This window comes from Aulonocara stuartgranti, assembly GCF_965226115.1.
Source record: "Aulonocara stuartgranti genome assembly, chromosome: 7".
In the NCBI taxonomy this organism is placed as follows: domain Eukaryota; kingdom Metazoa; phylum Chordata; class Actinopteri; order Cichliformes; family Cichlidae; genus Aulonocara; species Aulonocara stuartgranti.
In genome coordinates this window covers 26,561,378-26,574,690 of record NC_138945.1, presented here as the reverse complement: position 1 = coordinate 26,574,690, position 13,313 = coordinate 26,561,378, and the positions used below count along the sequence as shown (strand labels likewise).

The following is a 13,313-nucleotide window of genomic DNA, read 5'->3' as shown; positions in this document are numbered from 1 at the left end:
GCTAATTTCCTATCTTTGGCAAATTACCTCAGATTGTAGTTTAATACACTCACTTTTGAATGCCTGCTAAAATCTTTCATTTAGGCATGAAAAAAACCCTGCAAAAAAAGCACCAAAGCCCCTCAAAACCAACCCTCACACATGAATGGCACATTTTTGTTACACCAGCAATCTGTGGTGTTTTGCACCTCATTAATTCACTGTAAATAAGTCAATTCTTATTACAGGGATGGGAAATGTGTTGTTGGATAAAGTTAGAATAACAGAGTTGTTTGGGCAGCATGTATAAAGACTGTTTAACCCAGTTGGAAACTGATTGCCTGTCCTAATTCTTCTGGGTGTGAGATGTAGATCTGAAATAATACAGTATGGCAATCAAAGCACGTAATAAAACTGGATGTATTCTGTGCTGCCTGTAAACTGATTGTAAATGTATTTCCCAGATTCTTTCCATTCCTCTAGCTCCCTCTCTGTAATGCATACAGTATTATGGAAATTAAGATGAATGCACTGAAAGGCGGCTGTTGCACCTCCCAGAATTCATAGGCCACAGCAGCAATGTGGGTGGGGGGGAAATAAAACGAGATGATTTAAAAGCATGGACTTGATCATTTACTTTTCAGTCATTAATGCAAAATGTAATACAAGACAGAAATTCCCTATAGCTCGGTTTTAATAAATAACATGCTAAAAGTTAACATTGCTGCTCTCCTCACATCTGGCTGCAGCTGATTTTTCCGGCTCAGCGCCACAAACCTCATCCCAAGCCTTCCGACAAGTCCGCACAATCCACTCATGCTCCTGGTCATCTGGTGGAAAGATCCAAAGGGAAATTATTAGAATTTGTATCTTTTTATTCTTCTTTTTATTCCAGATAAAAGTGAACCATTTAACCATTCTTTTGACCTACACTCTAATAGTACAGATTTAATCATATAAAGGCGCACAGCAAGAAGCATTTTTGGTTGAACTCGCTTAAAACGTTTAAATCAAAAACCTAACAGCAAGCATTATCACACCGCAGGTCGCACTGAGTGCGAGGCAGCACCGTTGAAGTGCCATTTAAGTCTCGGTTAAATCTGTCAAAGCAAGATAAGCCCGACAATTAGCAGAAAATAACTTCTCAGAGCCACTTCAGACACCAATAAATAATAACCCCCACACACAAAAAATGGACGCCAATTTTTTTTTCCTTTCTTCTTCTTCTTCTTCTTCTTTTTTTTAACCGAAACGACTGCCAGAGGAGATGATAATAAACCAGTTTTTCGTTGTTAAAAACTGAAACGAGGAGCTAATTGCAGGGGAAGTCGGCTTTTCTCTCTGGAGCGCGCACAGCTGCACGCACTTGAGCGGCTCGCGGGCCTCACCCCTAGGTTCGACCGCGCGCGGGGCTCCATTGTACAGAGGAGCAGGTCTGCAGCTCTCCCGCTGATTGTGTGTAATTGCCGGCCGAGGGCGTCAACACTAACAGCCTCTTCAAGTGTGAAACGACCTCTCCCCTCATTCTCTGCCTCTCCTTTTCTACCTGCTCTGATCGGGAGGTCAATTGAACGCGACGGACACGCGGGCAGCTGCCGCCGCGGATCTTTGTAACGCATTTTGTTAGCGGAAAAGGTAATTACGGCAGCTCACACATAACTGAGCGGCCACGAGACTGACCTCAATTAACCACCAACCCCCCAAAACCTTCCTTAATGATAATTAGATTGGGGGGCATTTTCATATTTGCTGCAATTTCGCTCTCTTCAGTGTTGGCAGCGTTTATCTCTGGATTTAAGTCACGTGTAATTGGCACCTAAAGTTAGCTGAGGGTACAGGTGGCTGGCGTATTTACATGCGAGGACAGCACTTTTTTGTGATTTTTAAATTTAGCAGTTTTGACGGTGGTAATTATCAGGCAGGATGGGTATAACTGCAGTGAAATCCCGGGGTGTGCGTGTGTGTGTGTGTGTGTGTGTGGGGGGGGGGGGGGGTAATTATAAGAAGGAAAAGCAACACAACAATAACAGAAACAAATTCATCAACAGTTTTCTGGTCGACTAACAACCTACATGGAGAACCTTTATATGAGTGTGTGAGAGGAGGGGAGTGTGTGCAAGCGATAATGGCACCTTGTTAAAGTCTGTTTATCTTAATCCTCAAAATACACTCAGAGAGAAAAGTGTTTCCTTCCAGCCTAATGGCAGTGGTGTAGCACACATGCACACATACATACATACGTATACATGCACACAAAGATATACAGCATGGCTTGACTACAAAAACGAAAATGGGTTTTCTTATAGCACAGTGGTTGCATAAGAGATGAACAAGGTTCTGCTGAAGTAAATCCAGAATTTGGATAATATTCACAGGAACTCTGTGACTCGCTGAGAAACGACCTGACCCTTCACTGGTGCGATCGATGGAGCACACTTTTGGTTTCTAAGCAAAGGCTCTATGGAAATCAACAAAATGAACACTTAGACAAACATTCAAACATACATAAATAAGTCATCTGTCTCCAATTTTAATGTGGTTTTGTGTCTTGATGACACACACATACAACATGAAACAGCGATGGTTTTACAATTTCTAGCTGTAAATGTATTAATCCATCTGCCAGGGCTCACAGGATTAACACAGGAATCCTGTTTTATAGGAAAAGCAGCGTGAGGATATGTTGCACTCCCCAGCGGACCGGCTGACTTCTATCTGTCTGTGAAACACCTTGGCTGGAAGGGGACAAAGGGAGGGGCCGCGCTTTGGTCACCAGAGAGGTGTTTTCCTTGGCAGTGGAATGTGTTCGGTGTGCAGCTTGCTCTGCCCAGAGTCTCAACTGGAAGCGGTTATTCCAGAAACAGGAAAACGCTCCAAATAATATGGCAACACATGGCCCCTTCTGAAGCTGCCTGTTGCCAAGACAGAATGCAGTATTCACAACTGATTGTGTGTGTGTTTGTTTGCAGTAATAACAGAACGTATTCAGGCACTCGCCAGTGGAGATTTCCAGCGCAGATGTGACCTATGCATCCCTCATTCTTTTTAAATTACAGTTTCACAGAGCAGTGCAAAATGTCTTAGTACCTTCAAACTTTTAGCAGCAATCTTCATCAGCAATGGCTAATTAAAGTACTAATGTATGTCCCTGGAAGTCTGCAGCAAAGCAGATTAAAAATAGAGATCCACAGCCTATGGCTCTTAAATGGGGTGTCACAGGGTCCCCAGGAAAAAAAATTGTAAATGTAAAATTGTAAAATAAATATTCTTCTGTAGCAATAACAAAGTATAACATAAATTATTCTGTAGCAATTACACAAGAATATCCAGTAATGTCCCTGCCAACAATTAAACACATTCACTTACCGAAAATCGGGGGCATCTTCTGTGGCAAATGGGTGCAAACCTTTTACCACAAACTTAGACACTGCTCGGTGACATTCGTCTATCCTGGCCTGAAAGGAGACGCTACCGGTAGACTGCAGCGAGAACTGCCAGCATCTGAGCCAGCCAGACTCTGTCTGTCTCTCTCATCATGGTCACCTAAATGCACAGTAATGGCAGGTTTTGTAAGAAGGCAGATCGCGCTAACATAATATGCACTGTTAGTTGATTATTTACCTGCCGCATTAACGGGAGAGGACGTGCAAACGTTACCGCTGCCGCTGGGTTGAGATTCACGAGTCCGGAGCGGAATTAAAAACATGACATTCATTTAAAGTCATCATGTGTTTTGTGAGCAAATGCTTTTGCATATTCGTAGTGTTTCCTCCCTTAATTAAATATCTACTTTGCAAGTATTGCACGTTGCCCTGTTCTCGTAAAGTACAATCAAACTTTTGAGCGTTTGAGCCGCCATGTTTCCTGCCAGCTAAATGGCGTTCCGCAACGTGGTGACATCATTCGGAGTGACTGGAATCGATAAGGGAATCGTTTGCAAAAATGGCAAACAATTCCAAGGAATTGAAACAGTGGGAACCGGTTCTCAACAAGAACCGGTTTTCGATACCCATCCCTACTCTTAAAGTTAGAGCACAAAGGTGCTCCCTCTATCTGCTGCTTGACATGCACTATACTCTTATTTTCCCTTGGTTTATTCTCCAGGTGAGCAATAAGTAACCTACTGCACCACCTACAACCTGCTGTGGGACTTAAGAAGAGGTAGTAAAACCAGAAACAAAATCTGCGATAGATGAATGTGTATTTTGAATCGCTTTCAATAACTGCACAGTGCACACTTCCTTTTTTCCTGTCCTCTGTTCAAAGCAGGAGGTAGCTTTGTATCCAAGTGACCTGTCTGACTCCTGCTCGAGACCCTTTTCCAAACTCCCTTCTTCCAGTGTCATCCAACCAAAAACAATAACTGTGCGGAGCTGTGCCAGTCTTTGAAATGCCTCTCGAATCCTAATGAGAAATTATTTTAACTGAGGCTATGAAATCACTAACTTTAGATATAATAATAAAAAAAAAAAAGATAATTCTTTGCTTGATTAGAATCATAAAACTAATTTAGCAGATAATTTAGGACGGATTAGCTTTTCAAGACTGTATGACCTTAAATGAAATAATAAACAGCAGCCAAGAACGACACACTGACTTCATGCGTCAGCGTGTTGGAGGAGGACACTTATCGTCTATAGGTTAAAAAGATCATTCCGTCGGCTTGCAGAGTCATTTTGGTCAATGACTAAAGTGAATATTTGTAATGGGCTTTGTGGAATTAACTGAGCAGACCACTTGGATTCAGAAAGAGAGGGTCATCCATTACTGTTGTCACTGTTTGAGTTGCAACTATTTGGCGTTGGCATTTATCCAGAGTAACTCACGTTTGAGGAGTGGTTTAGGGTTTGGTGCTGAGCTTGAGTAAACTTGAATATGAGGAACAAATTCCCAATCGTTCTATTAATGGCCAGCATCCTCTTTCATGAAATACAGCTGTATCTGTATCTGAGGCTTATAAAGCAAAAGAGCACCGTAGTTGAGAATGAGTGTGGACAGCCAGCGTATTTGGAGATTGTAAACAGACTGTATATAAAAGATGGAAGTGCATTAGCGTTGCACTCTTTCCAATGGCCAGCAGAGGGCATTAGCAATGACCTCGGTAAACATTTTTCTGAGAGGTTTGCAGTCTCAGTCACTGGTTTCTTATTGGATACAGCATTTTCTAAATTATGATCAGCATCAGCCAAAAGGAGGCGAAAACAAGGTGTTTTAGAGTAACAATGCCCTTTGAGTTCTTTGTTTCTGGTTCCAAAACATGCTTATCTCGAGTCTTTACAAATGGACTTTGTTAACCAAAAAGTACAATCAGCTTGGCTACAGCCGTCATTATACACAACGTATAGTTCGAACTCACTCTTGAATCCTCTTCCCTGTAGCTATTTTGTATTTTGTGTCCACTCCCACCACTTTCCATTATCACTATCACTCTACATGGTCCGTTTTTGACAAATCCCTCCATACATATGGGAACTGACAAGAAAGCGCTTTGACTCCAAAAATAATCTAAAACCTCTTGGGGAAAATTATCAACAGATCCTATTGTTTTGCTGCTTGGCGCTGTTCCAAGAAGGACTGTTTGTCCAAGTTTGCAACGGCTTCTTTGCAGAAGGTCCAATTTGGCGGGTAAGGAAAGTTTAGCCAGATATATCCAAGCAGCAACATGTGGTTCCAGGGGGTAAAAATAATAATTTTTGCACCTTAAAAACAAAACTAAAACAACATGAGACTTTGTCTTCATTGGCTCAATTTTTCCCCACAGCGACATAGGGATCTCCTTCCTCTTACTTGCTGCATGCAAACTTCTCCACTGGGAGGGCGGGCCTTCCCTGTGCCCCATCATCCCCGCAGTCCTCATCCTGGGCGGAAACCACGAGGCAATAAATTCAGTCTTCACACCCACTCTGACAAATATGCCTTCACCTCCCAGGGTTGAAAAATAAATCCATACAGGATACGAAGACATTCTTCTCAAGAATTGTATACCAAGACAAAAGGGAGAGTACACATAAGCATAAAGAGTGTATGTAACAGCATTCACCACATACACAACACATCACTCCACACAAACTGCATATGAACAAAGGGGAAAAAAAGAGGCACAGACCCATTAAACAGTTCCTGTTTGACTTCATATTTATCTAAATCAAAACAGAGTCTGAGTATTGTTGGAAAGTTTTTGGTTCCTCTTCTTTTTCAACTCAACTTCCAACCCCCCCCCCCCAAAAAAAATCTTTCCTTCTTATCCTCCCTTATTCTTTTCCCCCATATCTCCCTTTCTTCATCACTCTGCAGATCAATACCAGAACTATAATGATGATGAACAACTCGCATTAAGGAAAGGATCGTGAACCAAATTTTTGTCTTCTTACACATACCGATGACATCTGGCAAGGATGTGGATCTGTTTGATTCTCTCTCTACACATATGTAAATGAGGTTTGTGTACCGGTGGAAGTAATCTGCATTGTGTTACAAGTAGCTCATCTAAATACAAATATCCTGCCCCGAAATACATTAATACCTCAGGGAGCTCGTGAGTCACCTTGTAACTTGTGCCAAGAATCATTTCTTAAGACTTGTTTGTGATTCCTAAAGAGGAAAAAGAGTCAATCAGATTCAAACACAAAATAAAGCAGATTTGAAAATGGTTAGATAAAAAGCCAGACATTGAAGCTGGACTCTGTCTTATTTAACAATGAAAGAATGTCAGAAAACACTGACTTGTAGGCTTACGGCAATTAAAACCAGTGTTACAAGAGTTTTGCAGGAGTTTGTCAATACATTGCAGAGCACATGTTCAGAGAAAGGACTGCAAACCCCACAGGCATGAGGCCTACTAAGGCCTGAATAAAGTGCACAGCTATCTATGTGGGAGCTGAGATATTTATCCAGATCAGATTGTTGGATCGACTGGGAAGCCACCTGACGACAGCCTGATGTTGTCAGCCCTAGAAACATGACACTGACTATACGTCTTACATTTTCTAGTGATGAAAAATCATGGCAGGGAGACACGACAAACAGAGGATGTCAGAATTTGGGACACCCGACAGACTGCGTTCACTTCGAATCAAGACTTCCAGTCTGGGCACTCGTTCAGTGGAAAAATGTGTCTTCAATTTTCCACTTTTGACAAATAACAAAAGAGAAAAAAAAATTACTGCTGTAGCCTATAGAGGCTTGCCTATCAGATGAAATGCAACAGTGATCTGCAATCAGATAATGCAAGGATAATCCATTAATGTCACTCCATGGGTTCAGTCTTATCAAGACCTTTCCATATGGCCACACTGTATACTTTGAGAGTTGTAGTTATTAAATATGATGAAAGAAAAAGGGTCCTAAAAGCGCTCTAGTAAAGCAAATCCTTCACTGATGCCATTGCCATAACTCACGTTTTTAAAGTGAGTCACTCGTGGATTTTTCCTTTGATCAGATCCACCTTTCCACCATGTCTCGCTTGCCTGAACTATTTGTGTAATCTCGCTGACAGACATACTGTGCAGGCAGATGCACAGAACAGAACGTATGAAACTCTGAAAGAGGAACTGAGGATTTACTATGTTTAAAAGTAGCTTCAATAGAGTTTAATGAAGTTTAGCAAAAGTTCAATCAGAAAGACTAATGCAATTTACATTCTCTCTCTCACCATGTCTCATCAGCAGCTCTCGAACGTCTAGAACAGCCCATTTCAAAAGTGAAAAAATTCACCTACACCCCATACCCTACTTTTTACTTTTTTTTAATCAATCAAGCTTGTGCAGTAGTATCAGAAAAGTCTTGTTTGTGAAATTCAACTGGTGTCATATGATATTTTTCACACAATTGCCCCCCTCCCACCTGGATGCACCGCGATAGTCTTGAAACAGTCTTCTGCTCCTGTCAGCGGTCATTTCAGCATCCGATTAGTGCAACCCTTTTCTTCGCCTCGCGCTTTACATCACCACCAGTGTTCACGGTTGTTGTCCTTCCAACTAAGTTCATCACATCCGTCCAGATTCTTTAGCATCACTCTTCAGCCCTGCTCCACCGCTCCCTCCATCAGGGAATATTTGTGCACAGCTCATTCCATCAGTAGCCTCTTAAATATTATGTTACAGTAAAACCCGATCACCAGAGACTCCTCACCTGTGTACCTCACGCCAAATCAATCAATCAATCAATCAATCATTTAACCTCTCAGCCTTGTTTTTTACTTGATTCCCTCCTGTTTGAATTCAGCAACGCGTGTTCTCAGTCACACAGAACCATATTGTGAGGAAATATTTGCTTTCTTCTATGATCCAAGCATTAGTTTAAACATAGGTGCAAAACTTATATTTGCTGTACATACACATGCGGTAAATTTGAAGCTAAGGTTAAATTAATTACATGATTACTGGAATTAATATTGTTTCTAGCTATGGTCAGTCGTAGAAACAAATGGACATACTTTATTAGGTTACTGAATAAATATATTTTAACATAAAGCAATCCATCACTGACAGGTGCTTTACTGGACGTAACACTTTGTGTACATAATTTGAAATGGAAATTTTGTGTTTGAGCTTGCCTTTAATCTTTCTAATTTACCTTGGCGCAACAGGCCACGGTGCCTGGATATTGCTCAGCAGTGGACAGAGCCAGTTTGGCAACAAAACAAGTGGAAAAATGTGCACAAAACCGCAGTGGGGTAAGCAGTGAAAGAGGAGGATTTTGTTGTGAAAATACAGATAATTCTGCTTCTTGTGTGGATCAGGGGTACAAGCTACAAAGTATCCACTAGTATATAACAAAAAATTAATATGAATGAGCACACCTCTCCTAATGGTTAGCGAGCTTTGCTCTCACCTGCGCTCCTGAGAAACCTGCCGGTGTAGGCTGTGACCACTCTGGTGCTGGGGTTATAGAAACCATCTCCACAGTCATAACATCCATCAGGAATGGCTCGTGGAGGATGTAAATCTGTTATCTGAGATTTTCCTGTATGAATAGATGGAATTATTATGATTTGACTGAGGAATGACTTAGAGGTAAAACCATCTATTTGTCAGGCCAGTGATGAACACAGACTCTGGCTCATGAAGCAGGATGACAGAACTGCCTGCATAACTTTGCTAGGTAAAAACAGGGACCGAAATAGAAAGAGCTGTTCAGATAAAACTCATAGTTTACAAATTATCCAGCACTGAGAGGAAGCTTTCAGCCAAACAATACAGAGACTTGGCTTGTACACTATATGCTCATCATTCCTTGTGTGTTTGTTTAGGAGTGGTCTAGAAAATAAGATCCAACCTGCAGGTCTGAGGCCATTGCACCTCTCCGTGTAGAAGCGTCTGTCATAACCATTGCAGTAGCTCCAGTCCTTCTCCTGGTACTGCAGTCCGTCTGCAAAGGTAAATGTCCCCTGGTGTGGAAGCACACACAGACCTGTGAAGTATCCTTATAATTAAGTCTGCTTAATAAAAACCACCTATCAGTGATATCTTACAAGTGGAAAGTGAGGGTTTTCTTTACCAAAGCTGTAATATCTGTATCCTCCCCAATCCCAGTGCACTGTTAGTGAAAGAAATGTAACGTGTGCTCCTCAAATCAGTGAAAAACCCAAGATAATGCACAGATCTCACTGATGACAGTTATCGTACGGAATATTCCAGCAAACTTTGCTGCATGTAAGGTCTGGGTCTGGGTTATTCTGCATACCCCAGGCATGGTTTCTGGAAAGATAAGTTGAAGCTGCGGTTTTCAAATGTCAGTTTTGAGTTCTCTGAGAACCCAGAAGAATTAAAATTTCCCTCCATTGTCTTTCGATTGACGCAGAGCTCTCAGTGATGAATATCTCCAAACCTCAGCAGATAAAACCAAAGCTGTCTGCACAGATACATATCTCAAGGAGAAAGTGGAAAAATATGCCTTTTGGTATTTGGGGTGAACTTTATTTATCCTCAAGGGATGATACAAGAAAGACGCTGTTTGTTGTTCTGCCTCTTTTCTCCCTCATTCCCCCCCCCAACCAGTCACAGCAGATGGCGGCAGACGGCCGCCTGTTTTTTTTAGTTTGTTTTTTACAGCATTACACTTTCCAGTCATTTTTAGCTATATATCTATATTTTTTCATTGTTCTTCCATGCTTTCCTAATTTTTCCCAATAAAAATATCCTTATAACTGTCAAAATCTTCCAAAAAATACACACATTTTCTTTCAGTGCATAAGTAGAGTTAGATACTCTGGATAGTTTTAATTAGAGTTTAACTAGAGTTCAACTGTTATAGTGATATTTTCAAGACCAATATTAATACTGATATTTGGCTATTTACAAATCTGGTATTGCAACATATCAGCGGATATTTTTTCCCTTTCAGACACACATAACATAAACAGACTTCCCTGGCATTTATTATGTATAGTTATTTATTTAGTTGTTTACATTCTGCATGACTCGACTGAAGCTTTTTGAGCCACTTGAAAAAATATTTTAAGCCATTCATAAGCAGTGTTGGTCAAGTTACTTGAAAATAGTAATTAGTTACTAATTACTGATTACTTCTCCAAGAAAGTAATCACGTTCCTTTACTGATTTCCTCTTTTCAAAAGTAATTAGTTACTTTATTAGTTACTTTTAAAAAACATGATACACAACCTGAATACATAATAAAGCAATAGACCTGTAATCAAATAAAAAATACTCTTTTTAAAACTTGTTTTATTAGTTTTAAATCTTTTAACTTTATGCACATCGCATCTTGCAAAAAATAAATTATATGCAACAGTCTTTGACTTTGAAGAAATTTGTTTAACATTTAAACTGTTACGGCCCTGGGCCTTGGAGGAAGTGAGACTGCCCCTGCCGCCTAGCAGAAGGAGTCGTAACAAAACCTATTTTCTGCATATTCCAGCATATAAAATAATTTTGTGTTTACACTCACTCTTTCAAATAGATGCAAGTAAAACAGCAAAAAATAAATAAAATAAAAGATCCAGCAGCACTAAGTCCTGCCGTTCTTAAATCTATTTTCACTTTTTTAGCAGAAATGGGGCTGTCAGGGGTTTGCCAGGTGCCGCAACTGTCATGTCAGCGGGGGGATCCGGGGCTTTCTCTGTGAATTTCACATTCATGGCAGTGTCCTAGATAATTGCTCAGATTTGAAGTTTAATTTTTTGCTGTAGAAAGAAGTTTTCCTCCTATGCAGAGTTTACAGTGGAGTTTATGTTTTTGTCACTTTTTGCAGAATAAAACTTGAAGTAATTTAAGTACTTCCAAGCTTTAAACGCTACATGGTCGTGCTCTCTCCTGCACTCCATACTATCCATTGTTGATCTACACACGTCTGTTGCTGCCACAGATGTCGCACACTTGTAAGACATTGTCATGAGACACTCTCACAAACAAAATCACGGTTTAGCAACGCAGTATCGTAGCGTGCTTATGGGAAAGTAACAGTAATCTAATTACTGTTTTGCAATAGTAATCCCTTACTCTACTCATTACTTGAAAAAAGTAATTGGATACAAGTAAGGACAATAAGGACAAGGATCCGAAAAGGATAACTGTAAAGTCAAACAGGAATGTCACCTAAGATAAAGCTCTCAATCTACTACAATAAAGAAATCAAAACAGGAATCCAGAAATCCAACACAGAGATCATAACGGGAAACACCTGAAATAACAATAAACCTCCACAGAAGCCCAAACTCAAATATATTCACAAGGAATTCAATATCCCCAAAACAAAAAACAGCTAAGACCTTGACATTTAGTCTAAGTCATATTCAGAGTACATCTCTGAAACCTGCACTAGGTGTGTAACCAATAAATCTGCTCCATTGAAGTGCACCATTATCTCATGTCAGTGAGCTGATAGGGATCCAGGAGCAGCAGCTTCGATTAATGCTGTTAACTATACAGCATATATATGGGTCGTAATGCTGTAAGGTCTTCCCAGGAGCATGGCTGCTCACTGGTTTCTCCTGGATCCCTGGTTTTCAAGCCTGCTCCTTATGTATTAAGACCAAATCATGCAGCCACTGTCTGACTGAGTGGAAGTGTGTCATGCTTACTCACAATCTTTGCTTAGTTTTTGCTCCCATGACTCTCTGTGCTCTAGAGCTCTTTTTGTGTGCCAGCCAGCCACATTTCTGACATATAGCCTCTCTGGGCTCCAACCTCATACCTTTGCTCCTTGGAACCTCCAGGCCTGCTCATTCTCCACTGCCAGAAGCAGTTTCAGCACCTGCACAACTCTAACTAAGGCTGTGAATAAAGATCCTGAGCGCCTGTAATCTGTGCTCTTCTTATTTTTATTTTATTTTTTTTATTACATTTGCCAGTTCTTTTAAAAAAGCTAATTGGTATTACAAAAGGATCGCATAGAAAAGGCAAAAATTGGAGGAAACTTCTGGGTTTATTGAATTGTTTAGATTTGTTCTGCATGGAGGTAAGTTGCAGGTCTTTCACTGGCACTAAAAGCAGGTGCTGGGTTGTCTGGGCCAAGGTTTGTCATGGGTAAGAGCTACTATCATTTCAAATGAACCGCAACAGCAGTGATGATAATAATTGTAGTGATTGCTATTGCAGTGAGGTTCATGAAAGTTTACTTTAGAGCAGGAGAGGCTAAAGATCCTACCGAAAAAAGGCAAACCTAATTACTACGATAATAACTGTGAGTGATTACTAAAAGGGACCAGATGTAATATCAGATAATATCAGCTATAACCAATGTGAAACACACACAGTTATGCATGTGGCTGCAGACAGTCTGACATGAAGGGATGGACACGCATACAAAACTGTTCACCTGTTTGGCTATGCCGTTTTCCCAGGTACTCTCATATTTACTTCCATTTGGAAAGTACAGCACTCCTTTGCCATGGAACATTCCATCTTTCATCTCTCCCACATATCTTGTATTTGTAGGGAAGGTGTACTCTCCTTCACCTTCCATCCTGAAGCAGAGAAAAAACACACTGTTTTATGGACTGTGTTTGAGTATACGAGCACACACAAACACACGCACACATGCAAACACTGTGTCTGTGGCTCTTTTTCACAACAACGGCCAAACTACCTGCCAAATTTTGTTGCCCCATTGTAACTGCTTCCGATATGCTCCATTAACACAATGTCCTGCTTTCTATGTAGGGTGGAAAAAGCATGCAAAGTCGATCTAAAAACAATAAAAAAAACTGAAAACAGCAGTGAAGCGGTATACCGTTACCATGGCAATGACGCAACAATACGACTGTTGAACAAGTTATTGGTTTCTACTCATCTTAAAAAATTTTTTTTTTCATAGTTTGTTGGATTTATTCATTTTTAAATAAAATATGATAAATGTCAATCCAATTTTATTTT

At 40.5% G+C, this 13,313-nt stretch overlaps 1 protein-coding gene across 1 annotated transcript; it reads right to left on the bottom strand.

Moving 5' to 3' along the window:
* Nucleotides 1-614: 614 nt before the first annotated feature.
* On the bottom strand, nt 615-13,156 carry morn5 (MORN repeat containing 5). Its single transcript, XM_082542757.1, has 5 exons — nt 13,027-13,156; nt 12,757-12,904; nt 9,256-9,367; nt 8,812-8,943; nt 615-809 (listed from the first exon to the last, which is right to left on the bottom strand). The coding sequence occupies exons 1-5, from the start codon at nt 13,071-13,073 to the stop codon at nt 688-690; spliced, it is 561 nt and encodes a 186-aa protein (XP_082398883.1). The 5' UTR covers nt 13,074-13,156; the 3' UTR covers nt 615-687.
* Nucleotides 13,157-13,313: the final 157 nt, after the last annotated feature.